This window comes from Triturus cristatus, chromosome 11, assembly GCF_964204655.1.
Source record: "Triturus cristatus chromosome 11, aTriCri1.1, whole genome shotgun sequence".
In the NCBI taxonomy this organism is placed as follows: domain Eukaryota; kingdom Metazoa; phylum Chordata; class Amphibia; order Caudata; family Salamandridae; genus Triturus; species Triturus cristatus.
This window is the reverse complement of record NC_140594.1, coordinates 54,015,131-54,033,923: the sequence shown is the minus strand read 5'-3', so window position 1 is coordinate 54,033,923 and position 18,793 is coordinate 54,015,131. Positions and strand designations below refer to the sequence as shown.

Genomic DNA, 18,793 nt, shown 5'->3' with positions numbered 1-18,793 from the left:
TTCATCTCGGTCTGTGGAGGGAGCTGTCATTGTAGTCCTTTTTCTATGTCTATGACATCTGTCAAATAGTCCTACTTTTTGTCGATGGTTACTGCAAACCGTAGTCCTACTTCTATGTCTATGACCTGTCCCCGTTTTTTGTTTTGAGAATCTGGTCACCCTACTCATTTGCCCTCTCCCTCGTCAGGCTCTCTCCCTCTTCTCCCGCCTGGCTCACTTAGCCTCTCCCCCTTCCTAGCTCACTTGCCCTCTCTTCCCACCTGGATCACTTGCCCTCTCCTCCCAACTGGCTCACTTGCCCTCTTTCCCCACATGGCTCACTTACCCTCTCTCCACGCCCGGCCACTTGTCCTCTCTCCCCGTGTGCCTCACTTGCCCTCTCCCCCCACCTGGCTCACTTACCAACTCCCAATGCCTGCCTGGCTCACTTGCCCTCCCTCTCCGCCTGGCTCACTTGCCCTCCCCTTCCCGCCTGGCTCACTTGCCCTGTCTTCCCCCACCTGGCTGGCTCACTTGCCCTCTCCCCCCCCACCTGGCTCACTTGCCCTCCCTCCCCACCTGGCTCACTTGCCCTCCCTCTCTGCCTGGCACACTTGCCCTCCCTCTCTGCCTGGCACACTTGCCCTCCCTCTCTGCCTGGCTCACTTGCACTCTCTCTTCCTGTCTGGCTCACTTGCCCTAACCCTCCCCTGCCCTCCCCGCCTGGCTCACTTGCCCACCCCCTCCCATCCCCGTCTGGCTCACTTGCTCTCTCCCCCCACCTGGGTCCCTTGCCCCCCCACCTGGTTCACTTGCCCTCTGCCTCACACCCGCCTGGCTAACTTGTCCTCTGCCTCCCAAACTCGTGGCTCACATGCCCTCCCCGTTTTGCTCACTTGCCCTCTCCCCTCGCCTGGCTCACTTGCCCTCCTCCCCCACCTGGCTCACATGCCCTCTTCCCCCACCTGGCTCACTTGCCCTCCTCCCCCGCCTGGCTCACTTGCCCTCCCTCCTTGCATGGCTCACTTGCCCTCCCTCCTTTGCCTGGCTCAATTACCCTTCCTCCTTGCCTGGCTCATTTACCCTCCCTCCTTGCCTGGCTCACGCCTCCATCCTCCTTTACCCCTGTCAGCGTCTCTCCTGTTTTCCTCTCAGCTCTCTGTTTCTCCCTTTCACCGCGTGCCTCTCCCACTCCCGACTCTCGGCTTCCTCCTTCCCGTCTCCCTCTCCTTCCTCCCAGCTTGTCTCCCTCTTCCACCTCCTCTTCCTCCCTCGCTCTTCCTCTCTGCATCCCCAATCTTTTCAACAGATGCCCCCTCTCATCTGCGGATCCCCACCCCTCTTCTCCTCACCCCCATAAGCCCCTCACCCTTTTCTCCCCCTCCTTCTCTTATGCTGCCGTAGACCCTCTATTCCCATCCTGTCACGCGGTACCCCCTCCCGCTCGAGGCTCTAGTCCGTCTCCTTCCACCTCCCCCCCCTCCCCCCCCACCCCATTGCACCTCTCCTCCCGCTTCGCACTCTCTCTTCCTCTCCCGCATTCACTCTTTTCGCCAGATGCCTCTCTCCTGAGGCTGTACTCCCCGCCCCTCCACTACCCTCTCTCGTTTCCCTCCCGCTCTCTGCCTGCCTTTCTTCTCCCTCCTCCACTCCTTCTCTTCCTCTCTCTCTCACACCCGAGGCTCCCACTCTACTCCCCTCCCTCGCACCCTTCACGCCTACCTTGAGCTTGGGGACCCGGCTTCGAAGCGCTAGGCTCCGCGGAGACAGCAGCCTCTCGGCCAGCAGCGTCTGGATGATGGTGGAGTCCATAGTGCGAGCAACAGGAACCGCCGCCCCCAAATAGGACGTCTGTCCACTCCCACCGTCCACAGAGCCGGGGCGTAGCTAGTGACGGGCCGGTCTCTGGAGACAGGGGAGGCTGCCCTCAGGCCGGTCACTCCGAAGGGCTGGTGGGGCTGGGGCGAGCCGCCTCCCAGACAGGGCCTTACTGTCCTATGAAGGACCGATCGTGACATGCCACAGAGCCCGACCCAGGAAAGCCTGACACGTGGCCGGATACATACCCGACTGTTATCAGCCCCCCCCCCCCCCAACCCCAGGCCCGATATGTGACTGACTCTACCTGCCACCCATGACTGCTTGAGTCCAGAATTTGACGAGGAACTGGCTTCACCTCAGCAGAGGCTTACAGGTGACTGACACGCAGGGTCGGACTTTGACAGAAATTAGGATCGGGTCCCACAATCACCCTCAACCCCCCCCCCCGCCCTCCCCCTCCACATTAGCGCCCCAGGTAGCTAAAAAAAAAGATGGCCAACATTCTGCAAATCTGGGAAGTTTTGAACTGGTAAAGACAAGATGAATGGGTGTTTTGCAAGGTATGGAAGACTGCAGGCACTTGTGCTTACTGCAAGCAATGTTTATTTCATTTCAGACGAATGAGCATTAAGAACTTGCCAAGCACACCATAACACAGGCCCACAAACACCCAAAGCCAGCCCACGCACTGGCCTGTCAGACCAGTCCAGCTGAGACCCGTCAGATTGCCCTACAGCCCTTCTGACTGGCCCCAGAGGCCTTTGCTTGATGTGACTGATTCCACCCCATTGGCACCGGCCTCTCTGAGTTTGGGAACCAGACGACCGCCACTCTGGAGGAAAGCCACACTCCCCCAAGAACGGTACAAGGCCTGGGGTTTCCTGTCCAGTTCTTGGGAAGCAAGGGGAGGACATAGTGTGGTAACCACAGACCTTCAGCGCCATCATGGCGGCTCTCAGTGGAGTGGTGCCAAAAAGCGAGAGCAAGAGAAAGGCTTGTGGGGTCACGTCATTATTTGCAGCATGTACCATCCGCTGTGATGTACGGTGTCGTTTGTACTGTCAAGCTTCCCTTATCCTGTTAACCATCACTTGTGGCGTGGACCGTCTTTATGCTGTACTGGCTCTCTTAAACCATTGGCTATGCCTTGTGCCGGTATGGTCCTTGAGAGGACAACCATCCCTTGTGCTGTAAACTCTTACTTAATTTGTTGCCCATCTCATGTTCCATACACTGTCCCTTGAGTCGTTGACCCTTCATTGTGCTGTACACTGTTCCTTGAGTCCTCGCCCATCTCTTGTTCCATACACTGTTCCTTGAGTCGTTGACCCTTCATTGTGCTGTTCACTGTTCCCCGTGTCGTTGCCCGTCTCTTGTTCCATACACTGTTCCTTGAGTCGTTGACCCTTCATTGTGCTGTACACTGTTCCTTGAGTCATCGCCCATCTCATGTTCCATACACTGTCCCTTGAGTCGTTGACTCTTCATTGTGCTGTACACTGTTCCTTGAGTCATCGCCCATCTCTTGTTCCATACACTGTTCCTTGAGTCGTTGACCCTTCATTGTGCTGTTCACTGTTCCCCGTGTCGTTGCCCGTCTCTTGTTCCATACACTGTTCCTTGAGTCGTTGACCCTTCATTGTGCTCTACACTGTTCCTTGAGTCATCGCCAATCTCTTGTTCCATACACTGTTCCTTGAGTCGTTGACCCTTCATTGTGCTGTACACTGTTCCTTGAGTCATCGCCCATCTCTTGTTCCATACACTGTTCCTTGAGTCGTTGACCCTTCATTGTGCTGTACACTGTTCCTTGAGTCATCGCCCATCTCTTGTTCCATACACTGTTCCTTGAGTCGTTGACCCTTCATTGTGCTGTACACTGTTCCCTGTGTCGTTGCCCGTCTCTTGTTCCATACACTGTTCCTTGAGTCATTGACCCTTCATTGTGCTGTACACTGTTCCTTGAGTCCTCGCCCATCTCTTGTTCCATACACTGTTCCTTGAGTCATTGACCCTTCATTGTGCTGTACACTGTTCCTTGAGTCCTCGCCCATCTCTTGTTCCATACACTGTTCCTTGAGTCGTTGACCCTTCATTGTGCTGTACACTGTTCCTTGAGTCATCGCCCATCTCTTGTTCCATACACTGTTCCTTGAGTCGTTGACCCTTCATTGTGCTGTACACTGTTCCTTGAGTCATCGCCCATCTCTTGTTCCATACACTGTTCCTTGAGTCGTTGACCCTTCATTGTGCTGTACACTGTTCCCTGTGTCGTTGCCCGTCTCTTGTTCCATACACTGTTCCTTGAGTCATTGACCCTTCATTGTGCTGTACACTGTTCCTTGAGTCCTCGCCCATCTCTTGTTCCATACACTGTTCCTTGAGTCATTGACCCTTCATTGTGCTGTACACTGTTCCTTGAGTCCTCGCCCATCTCTTGTTCCATACACTGTTCCTTGAGTCGTTGACCCTTCATTGTGCTGTTCACTGTTCCCCGTGTCGTTGCCCGTCTCTTGTTCCATACACTGTTCCTTGAGTCGTTGACCCTTCATTGTGCTGTACACTGTTCCTTGAGTCATCGCCCATCTCTTGTTCCATACACTGTTCCTTGAGTGGTTGACCCTTCATTGTGCTGTACACTGTTCCTTGAGTCATCGCCCATCTCTTGTTCCATACACTGTTCCTTGAGTCGTTGACCCTTCATTCTGCTGTACACTGTTCCTTGAGTCATCGCCCATCTCTTGTTCCATACACTGTCCCTTGAGTCGTTGACTCTTCATTGTGCTGCACACTGTTCCCTGTGTCGTTGCCCGTCTCTTGTTCCCTACACTCTTCCTTGAGTCGTTGACCCTTCATTGTGCTGTACACTGTTCCTTGAGTCCTCGCCCATCTCTTGTTCCATACACTGTTCCTTGAGTCACTGACCATCAATTTTGCTGTGCACTGTTCCTTGTGTTGTTGCTCGTCTTTCTGTACACGGTTCCTTCAGTCGTTAACCATCTATTCTTCCATACACAGTTCCTTGTGCTGTTGCCAGTCTCTTGTTCCGTACACTGTTCCTTGAGTCATTGACCATATATAGTTCCGTACATGGTTCCTGTATTGTTGCCCAACTCTTGTTTCGTACACTGTTCCTTGAGTTGTTGACCATCCATTGTTCCATACACGGTTCCTTGTGTCGTTGCCAGTCTCTTGTTCCATACACTGTTCCTTCAGTCGTTGACCATCTATTGTTCCGTACACGGTTCCTTGTGTCGTTGCCCATCCCTTTTTCCATACATTGTTCCATCAGTCTTTGACCATCCATTTCTCCGTACATGGTTCTATGTGTCGTTGGCCATCTCTTGTTCTGCACACTGTTACTTCAGTCGTTGGTCATCCATTGTGCTGTTAATTGTTCCTTGTGTTGTTGCTCATCTCTTGTTCTGTGGGCTGTTCCTTCAGTGGTGACCATCCATTGTTGCGTACATGGTTCCTTGTGTCATTGCCCATCTCTTCTTCCGTACACTGTTCCTTCAGTAGTTGACCAGCCATTGTTCCGTACACTCTTCCTTGTGTCATTGCCAATCACTTGTTCCGTACACTGTTACTTCAGTCTTTGGTCATCCATTGTGCTGTTAATTGTTCCTTGTGTTGTTGTCCATCTTTTGTTCCAGACACTGTTCCTTCAGTCATTGATCATCCATTGTTCCGTACATGGTTCCTTGTGTCACTGCCCATCACTTATTTCGTACACTGTTCCTTTACTCGTTGTCCATCCATTGTGCTGTACACTGTTCCTTTTGTCATTGCCCATCTCTTCTTCCATACACTGTTCCTTCAGTCGTTGACCAACCGTTATTCAGTACACTCTTCCTTGTGGCATTGACATTTCTTGTTTTGTATACTGTTCCTTCAGTCGTTGACCAGGCATTGTTCCGTACACTCTTCCATGTGTCATTGCCAATCACTTGTTCCGTACACTGTGCCTTCAGTTGTTGACCATCCTTTGTGCTGTACATTGTTCATTGTGTCGTTGTCCACCCCTTCTTCCATACACTGTTCCATGAGTCATTGACCAGCCATTGTGCTGTACACTGTTTCATGTGTCATTAATCATCCATTGTGCTGTACACTGTTCCCTGTGTCGTTGCCCGTCTCTTGTTCCGTACACTGTTCCTTGAGTCATTGACCATCAATTATTCTGTACACTGTTCCTCGTGTCGTTGCCCATCTCTTGTTCCCTACTCTGTTCCTTGAGTCGTTGATCATCCATTGTGCTGTACACTGTTTCTTGTGTCATTGCCGTCTCTTGTTCTGTACACTGTTCCTTGAGTCGTTGACCCTTCATTGTGCTGAACACTGTCCCTTGAGTTGTTGCCCGCCTATTGTTCCGTGTACATCATTCCTTGAGTAGTTGACCATCAATTGTGCTGTACACTGTTCCTTGTGTCGTTGCTCGTCTCTTTCTGTATATGGTTCCTTGAGTAGTTGACCATCCACTGTGCTATACTCTCTTCCTGTGTCGCTGTCCGTCTCTTGTTCCGTACAGTGTTCCTTCAGTCATTGACCATCCATTGTACTGTACACTGTTCCCTGTGTCGTTGCCCGTCTCTTGTTCCGTACACTGTTCCTTGAGTCATTGACCATCAATTGTGCTATACACTGTTCCTTGTGTCGTTGCTCGTCTCTTTCTGTATATGGTTCCTTGAGTAGTTGACCATCCACTGTGCTATACTCTCTTCCTGTGTCGCTGTCCGTCTCTTGTTCCGTACAGTGTTCCTTCAGTCATTGACCATCCATTGTACTGTACACTGTTCCCTGTGTCGTTGCCCGTCTCTTGTTCCGTACACTGTTCCTTGAGTCATTGACCATCAATTGTGCTATACACTGTTCCTTGTGTCGTTGCTCGTCTCTTTCTGTATATGGTTCCTTGAGTAGTTGACCATCCACTGTGCTATACTCTCTTCCTGTGTCGCTGTCCGTCTCTTGTTCCGTACAGTGTTCCTTCAGTCATTGACCATCCATTGTACTGTACACTGTTTCCTGTGTCGTTGCCCGTCTCTTGTTCCGTACACTGTTCCTTGAGTTATTGACCATCAATTGTTCTGTACACTGTTCCTCGTGTCGTTGCCCATCTCTTGTTCCCTACTCTGTTCCTTGAGTCGTTGATCATCCATTGTTCTGTACTCTGTTCCTTGTGTCGCTGTCCGTCTCTTGTTCCGTACAGTGTTCCTTCAGTCATTGACCATCCATTGTGCTGTACACTGTTTCTTGTGTCATTGCCGTCTCTTGTTCCCTACACTGTTCCTTGAGTCAAAGCTGATATACCCCGGCACTCACAACATTTGAAACTTAATTATTGATATAGTTTGATCAAAACTGGAACATTTTAAGATACAGGAAATTTGGTTTTTAAGGGCATTCACTGATTTATTATTCTCATTAGTTTTCCTTAGTTAGTTTCAATGTTACACAAGTATAAGATAAAAAGATACAAGGACTGAACACTTCACCAAAAGTGATACATTCAAAGTTTAAAACGGTATATCTGTTTACAATGATGTAATAGTAATCCAGTCCTTGATGAAGAGAACACGTAACAGCCGACACGTGTTTCGTCACATCCGTGACCTTTTCAAGGCTTAACAATGGGAGAGTCTCAAGAAGATGTATGTAGCTCGATAATTGTGGTGATCAGTTGTTTGGGGTTTAATTCAGTAGAATTCAGATCCTGGTGACTTTAAGTGTGCTTACAGCAAAGTCGTATATTGACCACTTCTCATGCAGTATTGGGGAGCAGTCTTAGAAGCAATAGCTGAGAAGTCGTTGCAAGTTTTTGGATCTATAATTCTGGTAGGAAGTCGAGAACCCAAAAAGGTAGAGAGCCGTAAATCAAATTTAAATGGCTTCAGCTGGACTATGATAAGTCCCTCTCTGTTCTGTAGACCGCAAGCTCCCGTAGTCTTCGCTTGTCTGTATCGCTACTGTTCCTTGAGTCAGTGACCATCAATTGTGCTGTACACTGTTCCTTGTGTCATTTCCCATCTCTTGTTTCGTACACAGTTCCTTGAGTCGTTCACCCTTCATTGTGCTGTACACTGTCCCTTGTGTTGTTGCCCGTCTATTGTTCCATACACGGTTCCTTGAGTCGTTGACCATAAATTGTGCTGTACACTGTTCCTTGTGTCATTGTTCGTGTCTTTCTGCACATGGTTACTTGAGTCGCTGACCATCCATTGTGCTGTACTGTGTTCCTTGTGTCGCTGCCCGTCTCTTGTTCCGTACAGTGTTCCTTGAGTCATTGACCATACATTGTGCTGTTCACTGTTCCGTGACGTTACCCATCTCTTGTTCTGTACACTGTTCCTAGAGTCATTGACCATGAATTGTGCTGTACACTGTTCCTTGTGTCAGTGCCCGTCTCTTGTTCTGTACACTGTTCCTTGAGTCATTGACCATCCATCGTTCTGTAATCTGTTCCTTGTGTCGCTGCCAGTCTCTTGTTCTGTACACTGTTCCTTGAGTCATTGACCATCCATTGTGCTGAACACTGTTCCTTGTGTCAGTGCCCATCTCTTGTTCTGTACACTGTTCCTTGAGTCGTTAACCCTTCATTGTGCTGAACACTGTCCCTTGTACTGTTGCCTGTCTATTGTTATGTACACGGTTCTTTGAGTAGTTGACCATGAATTGTGCTGTACACTGTTCCTTGTGTCGTTGCCCATCTCTTGTTACGTACAATGTTCCTTGAGTCATTGACCATCAATTGTGCTGTACACTGTCCCTTGTGTTGTTGCCCGTCTATTGTTCCATACACGGTTCCTTGAGTCGTTGACCATAAATTGTGCTGTACACTGTTCCTTGTGTCATTGTTCGTGTCTTTCTGCATATGGTTCCTTGAGTCGCTGACCATCCATTGTGCTGTACTGTGTTCCTTCTGTCGCTGCCCGTCTCTTGTTCTGTACACTGTTCCTTGAGTTGTTGACCCTTCATTGTGCTGAACACTGTCCCTTGTGTTGTTGCCCGTCTATTGTTCCATACACGGTTCCTTGAGTCGTCGACCATGAATTGTGCTGTACACTGTTCCTTGTGTCGTTGCCCGTCTCTTGTTACGTACAATGTTCCTTGATTCATTGACCATCAATTGTGCTGTACACTGAGGAGGAGCCTAGCGCGCAACCAAGATGGCCGCGTAGGTGCGAGGCTCCCGAGGACCTCCGCGACCTCCTATGACTATCCTGAACATATCCTGTCCCAGATGAGGGGACTGTGTTGGTGAGCCCGAGCTGAGGTGGCGCCCGCTTTCCGCTTCCAAATCGGACCTCGGACACCGACTTTAGCACCGATTGAGGTTTGCGGCCTTCTCCTAGCCGAACCCCGGATTTGCGTTGTGGGGCGATTCAGTGACGAAGTGAATAACAGCGGCGGATAGGGCTTGGTGGCTCGCGTAACCCACACTTTCACTTTCGCACCCTCCTTGCTGTCTATGCGAGGTTGGGTCGCGGGGCTTTGTGTGTTGGTGTGGCCTCGCTGGGGGGCCCTGCCTGCCCGCCGGCTGTGATCCGCCCCGCAGATCTGGGGTGGCACCCCCCCGGAGCCAGTGGACCGGCTTGCCCGCCCTTCACGACGTGGCTGGTGCGATCGGGAGACTGGGACCATGGCCACGAAACAAGATGGCGATCGGGCAAAGGTAAAATCGACCCGGCGTGGCGCAGCCCATCAATCCAACAGCATGGATCGCTATACCCTCCAGAAGGGATCTCCTGAGGTGCCACGCAGGTCCCCTGAGGGCCCTACTGATGCCCCCGATCTGCCCACGGATCTGACTCTGCGGGATGTCATGGGCGCCATCGCCGAGATGAAGGCCTCTGTGGGCCAGCGTTTTGACACACTGGCGCAGAAGATCGACTCGGTCCTCGTAGATGTTGGCCTGATAAGGGCCGATCTCTCCAAGACCAACGACCGAGTCGATTCTTTGGCCCACACCGCATCGGGCCTTACGACAGATGTGGCGGCCCTGCAAACGGAGGTGCGCCGGCTTGCTCGGGGAGTGCGCTGATGGATCGTCGCCTGGAGGACTCCGAGAGTCGGGCCCGGAGGAACAACATCCGTATCATCGGGGTGCCTGAGGGACGTGAGGAAGCGGCGGCGGACCTTTTCGTGGAAGACCTGATTGTTACCCATCTCCAGCCACGGGGGCTGAGTAAATTCTTTGCTGTGGAGAGGGCCCACAGGGTTCCCGGGGGAAGGCCTAAGGTCGGAGCCGCTCCGAGACCTCTCATCGCCCGGATTTTTAATTTTCGGGACAGAGACGCTATCCTGCAATCCTCCAGACTACAGGGACCGATTAGACTTGACAATATGGACATTAATTTCTATCCTGATTTCACCCCTGCGGTCCAAAAGCAGAGACTGAGCTTCCTTGGTGTCAAGCGCCGTCTTCGGGACCTAAATCTCAAATACGCCATGCTTTTCCCAGCTAAGCTGCGAGTGGAGGTGGAAGGTCGCACACACTTTTTTGATCGTCCCGAAGCGGCCGGGGACTGGCTGGATACTCTGTCTGGAGATCGGGATCGGGGTGGCGGGGTGGGAGCGGCCGGGGGAGAGGGCTCGCCGGATCAAGACTGAGGGACTAATATTAGGCCTCGCTCGGGACAAAAATGATGCCACTTTTGACTATACGTCGGATTGCTTAAGTTCCCCTCCTATGGAGGTTGTGTGGGGTCTCTTGGGGGTTCTCCCTCCTCCTCTGGGGGTCTAGTTAGTTTAACTATCTATGGGGCGACAGGCACACTGCACGTTGGGGGGGCTGTCTGGGCTCATGCAGGGGTGCAGGGAGGGGGGAGTTTTGTTGGGGTGGGTGGGCAGGGATGGGGTGTTGTTCGTTATTATCACAAGGCAACCCTTTTTTTGTGTTGGTTCTACTGTGCTCTCGGGGGGACGAATGATGGTTTCTGTGTATGATGGGGGGTAGGGAATTAACTTTGTTGTCTTGGAACGTCAATGGACTGGGGGACAGGATCAAACGAGGTGTGGTCCTACAGTATCTGAAGCGACTCTCGCCTGATGTGGTCTTCCTGCAGGAGACACACCTTATTGGCAATTCCTTCTGCGCCATGAATCGGCGTGGCTACCGCCTCGTGGCCCACTCGGGCTTCACGTCAGGCTCGAGGGGTGTGGGTATCATGGTAAAGAACTCGCTCCCGTTAGAAATTGATGAGGTGCTCCACGATGACAGGGGACGTTACACTGTCTTGGTGGGTAGAATGGAGGGCAAAGTGGTTGTCTTTGTGTCAGTGTACGTCCCACCGGGGTTGCAGTCGACCACCTTTGCAGATCTGGGGCGCCTCCTCCTTGGCCTTCCGGGGGGGCTTCTGGTGGTGGGGGGGGATTTCAATGCGGTGGTTTCTGGGACTGTGGATCGTCACCCCCCTAGGGACCTCCCCCGGGCACAGGCGTGGCTATCCGGCCTCTTGGATACACTGGGATTGGTGGACTGCTGGCGCTTAAAACATCCCACGCAGCTGCAATACACTTTCCACTCGGGGGCCCATGGTAGTCTCTCACGGCTTGATTATGTCCTTGTCCCGGCGGCCCATGTCGGGAGGGTGGGGGAGGTGCGCCATTTGGCACGGGGTATCTCGGACCACTCCCCGCTATTGTTGCATTTTGATGTCTTTCCGAGGGCTGAGAGCAGGGTGGTCCCAATTAATTCCTGGTACCTGCGCGACCCCACCATTCGCGCTGACTTGATTAAATCCCTCCAGCGCTATTTTGAGGAGAATGTGGGGTCAGTGCCTTCAGCTATCCCCCTGTGGGAGGCCTTCAAAACAGTACTTAGAGGGGAGGCCCTATCCCTTATTTCCCACGCCCGGAGGCGCGAGCGGGAGGAGGTGACCCAGGTGGAGGCTGAAATAGCTGAGCTGGAGGGTAATCTAGAAGATGGGGTGACGGATGCTGCACTACATGTCCTCCAGCTCAAACAGGCGGCTTATAGGGCCCTCGTTACGGAGGCGGCCAGGGGCCTTAGTATAGAGCAACAGGGGCGACTGTATGATGTGGGTGATAAGGCTGGTAAACTGATAGCGTGGTTGGATAAAAAGGAGAGAGCGAATCGTGTGGTCCCGCTGATTGAGAAAACGAATGGTGTGTGTGTAACTGAGCCAGAAGAAATTGTCTCCTGTTTCGCGGAGTATTTCCGCGAGGTGTATTCCCCGGTCTCTTCTTGCTCGGAAGAGGATTCCCGTGCCCTGCTCAGGGATATCGCGCTGCCTTCCCTGTCCGGGGAGGACAGGGTGTCGCTGGACGCCGCTCCCACCTCCGACGAAATCGCCCTCGCCATACGCTCGGTCGCTTCTGGCAAGGCCATGGGCCCGAACGGTATCCCTATCGAGCTGTATAAGCTGCGACCGGATACATTGGCGCCTCACCTCCGCGCAATGTTCCTCGCGGCCCACTCGCTGGGCTCCCTCCCGCTTGACCAGCGTCTGGCTACAATCGTGGTGATCCACAAGGAAGGGAGACCTCGGGATCGGGTTACTTCTTATCGGCCTATCTCATTACTGAATGCGGAGCCCAAAATTCTCGCTAAGGTACTCGCCAATCGGCTGGTCGGTGTGGTGGGAGATCTGGTTCATCAGGACCAGTCTGGCTTTATTCCCCATCGCAATACGGCCCTTAATCTGCGGCGTTTGCATGGGGTGCTTGCGCGCGTCCCATTTATACGGGAACCGGCCATTTTGGCGTCCTTAGACGCCACCATGGCGTTTGACACGCTTGAGTGGCCATACATCTGGGCGATGCTTGCGAAGTTCGGATTTGGCCCAGGATTCATCAGTTGGGTCAAACTGTTGTATGCGGGCCCATTGGCGCAGGTGGTCGTGAACGGAAGAGTATCGGCCCCGTTTGAGCTGGGCCGGGGCACGCGGCAGGGCTGTCCCTTGTCGCCGCTTCTTTTTGCGCTTGCCTTGGAGCCCCTGGCGGAGTGGCTGCGGTGGGAGCCTTCCATCCGTGGTCTCCGTTGGACCCCCGAGTATGAAGACCGCGTATCCCTATACGCTGATGACATCCTTCTGTCCCTAGCCTCCCCACGTAAATCACTTATAGTGCTAGTTGATGTTTTACACTCGTTTGGTCGTAACTCCGGTCTCGTCATCAACTGGGCTAAATCGTGTGTGTATGTTCTCTCTGGGGAGGCTCCTATTCTCCCGCGGGGCTGTCCGATCCAGATCGCCCCGCAGGGATTTCGGTACCTGGGTGTCTTCATTACTCTGGACCCGGAGGCCCGGTATGAACGGAATCTGCTTCCCCCCCTCCAGCGTCTGCGGGTAGATGTCGCACGCTGGCGGCACCTGCCGCTTTCGCCGCTCGGCCGGGCGGCATTGTTCAAGATGATGTCTCTGCCGCGTTTTCTGTACGCTTTGCAGAACACTATGGACTTGGTCCCGGCGCGCTACTTCCGTGAGGTGGAGAGTCTGCAACGCCGCCTGTTCTGGGACGGGAGGCCGCGCATTGCTCTGGCTAAGCTGATGCTCCCATGGTTTGACGGGGGGATTGCCCTCCCGGATATTAAACGGTACTATTGGGCCTCCCAGCTCGCTGCCATTAACCATGGCCTCTACGGGCCCGCCTTAAACCCGGCATTTGAAATGGACAAGATGCTCCTGCCAGGTGGCGACTACAATCGAGCGCTCTACTCTAGCGCGCCCGACGCTCATCTGACGGGCCCCACGCGTGTTATGGTGCAAGTCTGGCACGCGGCCAATGCAGCTATGGGGTGGAAGGACCGTTTGACCCCGGGCATCACCTCTATACGCGTCTGAGCGGTTAGGTTCCCTGTGGACTTCTAAGGGCTTCGAGAAGTGGGACATAATAGGTATCAGTAAAGTGGGGGATATTTGGACGAGGGGAGGATTTAAAACGTTCGATATGCTGCAGACGGAATTTCAGTTGCAGGGCAGTGAATACTTTCGGTATTTGCAGGTCCGTCATGCGCTGGGCTCCGTCTTCTCGGACGCTGCCTCCATCCCGGAATATTCCCCCCTGGAGGATAGAATGCTGGATGGGCACGTCCCGGACAGCACGATCTCACTTATATACAAAAAGCTCATAAACGACCGCTCGGGCCTGTTGACTGCCCTTCGTGCGGCTTGGGTTGCCGACGGGCTGGAGTTGGACGACGAGGACTGGACCTCCGCGGTGGCCTCCCCGAAGGAGGTGGCCATACCGGCTCGCCTTCGCTTCGTCCAGCTCAAGATACTCCACCGGGTCTACATGACGGGGCCAAAGCTTCTGCGTATGGGCTATGCTGGAGATGGGTTGTGTAAGCGTGGGTGTGGTGCCTTGGGGACCTTTATGCATATTTTGTGGGAGTGCCCGGAGGTAGAGGGGTTCTGGCGTGGTGTACATGAGGTGCTGCGACTGGTTACGCATGTGGCGCTGTTGCCTGAAGCGAGGAGATGCCTGTTGAATGTGTGGGAACCGACTGATTACTCGGCGCCGCAGACGTGGTGGGTGACTCTGGGATATATGATAGCCAAGCGTGATATTGCTCAACTGTGGGGATCCCAGAGGCCCCCGACGGTCTCGGCCTGGAAAGAACACATGGACTGGTGCATGTTTCGCGAAAAGGTGGTGTATGTGGCGAGGGGTAAGCCTGGGACATGGGTGAAAGTATGGGGCCCCTGGAACGCCTACCGAGGGGGTATCTGCACACCACCGCTGCTGCCTGATGCCTCGCCAGCCCCATCCCCTTAGCCGACTCATTCCCCCGCTGCCGGGCATTGGGTTCCCCCAGTCCTCGCTCTGTTCTCTTCCCCCTCCTCACACTTCTGTGTATAGTTGGGATCCCCCCTCTTGGGGAGCACGTGCTGCTATTTTTGATTGTGGGTTGCCTTGTGGGTGTGGTTTTAATTTTTGTTGTTCTTAATTTAAAATGAAACCGCATAATGGGGCCTGGATGATGTGGCTTTTGACATTGTTACCTACTGTGAAATGCTCCTCCTGTAACGCCACGTGTTCCATAAATGTATGTCGTATGTTCCTACCATTGCTAGCGGCCGGCCGGAAGGTTGTGGGCTCATACTTGTATACTTTTAAGACTTGTAATAAACGGTTTCAAAAAAAAAAAAAAAATTGTGCTGTACACTGTTCCTCGTGTTGTTGCCCATCTCTTGTTCCCTACACTGTTCCTTGAGTCGTTGGCTATCAATTGTGCTGTAAACTGTTCCTTGTGTCATTGACCAGCCATTGTGCTGTACTCTGTTCTGTGTCGCTGTCCGTCTCTTGTTATACAGTGTGCCTTCATTCAGTGACCATGCATTGTGCTGTACACTGTGCCTTGTGTCGTTACCAGTCTCTTGTTACGTATACTGTTCCTGGAGTCGTGGACCATCCATTGTGCTGTACACTGTGCCTTGTGTCGTTACCAGTCTCTTGTTACGTATACTGTTCCTGGAGTCGTGGACCATCCATTGTGCTGTACACTGTGCCTTGTGTCGTTGCCCGTCTCTTGTTCCGTACACTGTTCTATCATAAACTTTAAACTAGAAATCTCTGAGTGAACAACCCTGTGCTGTAACCACCTTAGTGGACTACCATCATCTGAGAAATCCTATAAAAAGATGTGCAAAGCTGTTCGAAGCTGCCAGATTACTGAAAACCATAAACTGCGAGTCTGTCGCTCACACTTCTCCATCCATCACACTGCTAAGCGCTGCATGCCATAACACCATAATCACACCTTGGATATCATCACACACAACATGGAAACACTTCCCACATTGTCTCAAAACAATGACAACGCCCTTTAAATTACAATCACTCCATTGTGTAGCATGCTATCCAGTGTTTCAGTGCACCATGTAGTGGTAGCAAGTGATATATGGGTAACAGTTGGAACAACGCGGGCAGAGTCACGCGTGTTCCAGCTTCGCAAACGCTACCATGCTTGCCTTAACCACGCATCTGCCTTAACCACGCATATGTGTGGTTAAGGCAGTGCGCAGTCTAGTTGCTGGCTGGCGGAAACAGGAAGCAGGACGGATCAGGAGAGGATGTGACACTGTGAGGTATGTGGGGCTGGGGCCAGGTTTTGGAGGGGGTTAGTGTGTAGGGTTTGGGGTGTCGGGGTAGTGTTCAGGGCTGGGGGGTTGGGGGAGTTTTCAGGGCTGAGAGGTGTTGGGGTAGTTTGATGGGTTGAGGGGGTTGGATAGTTTTCAGGGCTAGGGGGTATTTTTCAGGGCTGGGGAGGGGGTTCTTTCAGGAGGGAGGAGGTAGCTTTAGGTGTCAGGGTGGGAGTTTGAGGCCATTTTAGGGCTCAGGGTGGGGGGCAGGGATCGTAATACTTTTTAGGGTTTAGGGGGGCAGGGTAGTTTTTAGGGCTTGCGGGTGGTCGGGATGTTTTTAGTTTTAGGGCTTTGGGGAGGGCAGGTAGTTTTTAGGACTATGTGGGGATCGGGGTTTCTTTTAGGGGTTGGGTTGAGGGGGTTGATTTACAGGCGGGTGGGTGGTAGTTTTGGGACTCGGGCAGGGGTTGGGGGGTTAAGTCTTACCTGTCAGGTCTTAACCACGGATATGTCTTTACCATGCATGCCGTAACAACGCATAATTCGTTGCAAGGGCATGCGTGCTAAAGGAATATTTGTGGTTAAGACTTGCGTTGTTGAGAGTGCGTGGAACCAGCATGCGTGGTAAACGCATGCGTGGTTCCATCACACAACCGTGTTATATAAATGTTAGGACATAACAATACAAAGTGTAGGACAGCCTTTGCAGTTCTCCCTGTTCTCATCAAACACCAAAGGGGGTGCGGGCAGCTGTGGAGTGGGTGTTTGCTATGCTCGTGAGATTAGGGGTCACCCAGATACATGCGGAAATAACAACAGGGATGAAATTTAGCGAAAAAAACACCCGAAGAAGCAACTATAAGAAGAGCCATGAGGATACGACTTATTTTAAGTCGCTGTGCAGGATCCAGACCAAAGAACCAGGGGGGGTGGTATTGGAAAGCGCCTTGAAGCCCTCCGATAAGGTCGAACCTTCGAAGCACTGCCACCTCTGCAGCAATTTTGTCACCAAGATGTGTCCCCTTTTCAGGTGATATAATAGGCACTCCGTGCAGAGTCCACAGCAGAGGGTACTTGGCTGAGGAGGAATCTGGACAACTCAGATAGAGGTCTGAGGTCTCTCAGTCCATGCCTCTCAGACTTGCTGAGTGGTAGGCCCAAGGGAAGAGCTCCCCCTGGAAACATAATGGCGCAGTCCTCCCAGACATCTGAGCACCTAGGGTTATAGCGAAAGTACGCCTGGTGGCCCTCAGCCCTCTCTCTCTCCTCCTCACTCTTCAACTGAGGGCAAGCAGTGACCCGGTGGACCTGGGCTTAGAGCGTCTCTACAAAGATTAAGGCAGAATGAGACAACTGCTGCTGACCACCTAACAAGCACAGGCAAACTTAAGTAGACCAGGCTGAAGGCATCAGAGCTCTTTCCAGCCACTGCGCTGGACATTAGGGCATATTGACTCAGGGAACCGGAAGCAACAAGAAAGGTAAATAAAAAAGTCTTAATCAGACCTGCCGGCTCACACCAGGCACCGCGTGACAATCTCAGCTCTCTTTACTTGAAGGCGCTGTAAGAGCCAATGTCACACGGCGAGCACCCACCCAGTGAGGTGGAGACCTCAACACAGAGGAGATTTCTAACTTGTGTGTGGAGGCTCTGCACAGCTGAAGTCCAGCTCTGGTTTTGCACCCTCCACAGGACAGTCGCAGGAGCTTCAGAGCTTTTATTTGTGATTCTAAACACAGTAGAAGCAGCTCTCAAGCAATGCTGGGCACACAGCCCCGCCTCCTCTTCTTGGCCCCTCCTTCTCAAAGGCCCCGCCTCCTCCACTATCACATGGTGAAACGTTTACAAAGTTGGCAGGTGAGTCTTAATGCTTAAAATATATATCAGGAGAGTATGTTCCTACAAGGGAGACTTGTAGGTGTATTATTATTCAGAATCAAGCGGGTCACTGATTTGGGCGATACTTGGAGAATAGATGATTAGGACGGTGTCTGACCTGGTGGTGCCTGGGACTACTGAGGGATTAAAGAAACATGTGAATGAATTGTCCTCAAAAGGGTTCACAAACAAGCATTGGCCTGTGCGAGACCTATTGGCTTTGCCAATGTGTTTTTTTTAGTCATGTTCCAAAGCAGTGTTGCTGCTGTGCAGCATGGCTAAAAGTTAGAAAAAAAGTGCTGTGACGCAGGCAGCGCTGGCTGCGTCATAACACTGTTTTTTTAATTCATACGGGTGGGCAACACGGACGACAGAACAGGAAAAACATTGCTATGACTCAGCCAGCACTGGCCGCGTCATAGCACCTATTTTCATTTATGCCGGCTGCTGTGGGAGACAACACAGATAATGAGAGGGAATAAACAACATGGTCAACAGGAAGATGGGGGTTGGGAGAGAAGAAGCAACAAGGGCACCAGGAGGTATTGGGGTGAGAGGGAAAAGCAGCATGACAGGAAAAAAAAGAAAAATAGTACCTCAATCAAGATGAAGTAATCAGTTGTTGGTCCATGCTCCACACGAAAGAAGAGGAAGAGAAGCCGGCATGTACTAGCCAATTACGAGGTAGCAGGTAAGAGTGACAATGAAGCCAACGATGGTAAGCAGTCCCTTGTAGGCGCAGGCTTGTTCTAAATACTCTACCAAAGCGCATAAGGCAAACTCCATCTTGACTAGGCCTGGGCAGTAAACTCCGTTCCGTTCGCGGAATTTGCGGAATTTGGGTAATTTCGCGTTCCGCGGAGAACGCGAAACTACCCAAAAATCTGCGTTCCGCGACTTCGCGAAATTTTTTGCTTGTTCGCGTTCTCAATATGCGTGTTCGCGAGATATTTCACCCCGAGCATGCAAACAACGATCGCGAACAGGAAAAAAATATCGCGAACAAGCAATTCCGCGTGTTCGCGGAATTTCTGCGTGCTCGCGGAGATTTTTTACCATTTCGCGG

At 52.2% G+C, this 18,793-nt stretch overlaps 1 protein-coding gene across 2 annotated transcripts in view; it reads right to left on the bottom strand.

The window, feature by feature from the left end:
* The window catches only part of SEPTIN5 (septin 5), a 292,703-nt gene that overhangs the window by 77,532 nt on the left and 196,378 nt on the right, over positions 1 to 18,793 (bottom strand). Inside the window, exon 1 of one of the 2 annotated variants that reach the window (XM_085633401.1) lies at positions 1,702 to 1,854. The exons of the other annotated variant lie outside the window; for it this stretch is intronic. Coding sequence (XP_085489527.1) covers positions 1,702 to 1,791 — 90 coding nt within the window. The 5' untranslated portion in view covers positions 1,792 to 1,854. Of the gene's footprint in view, positions 1 to 1,701; positions 1,855 to 18,793 lie in introns of those variants that run through there. 2 annotated transcript variants of the gene reach the window in all.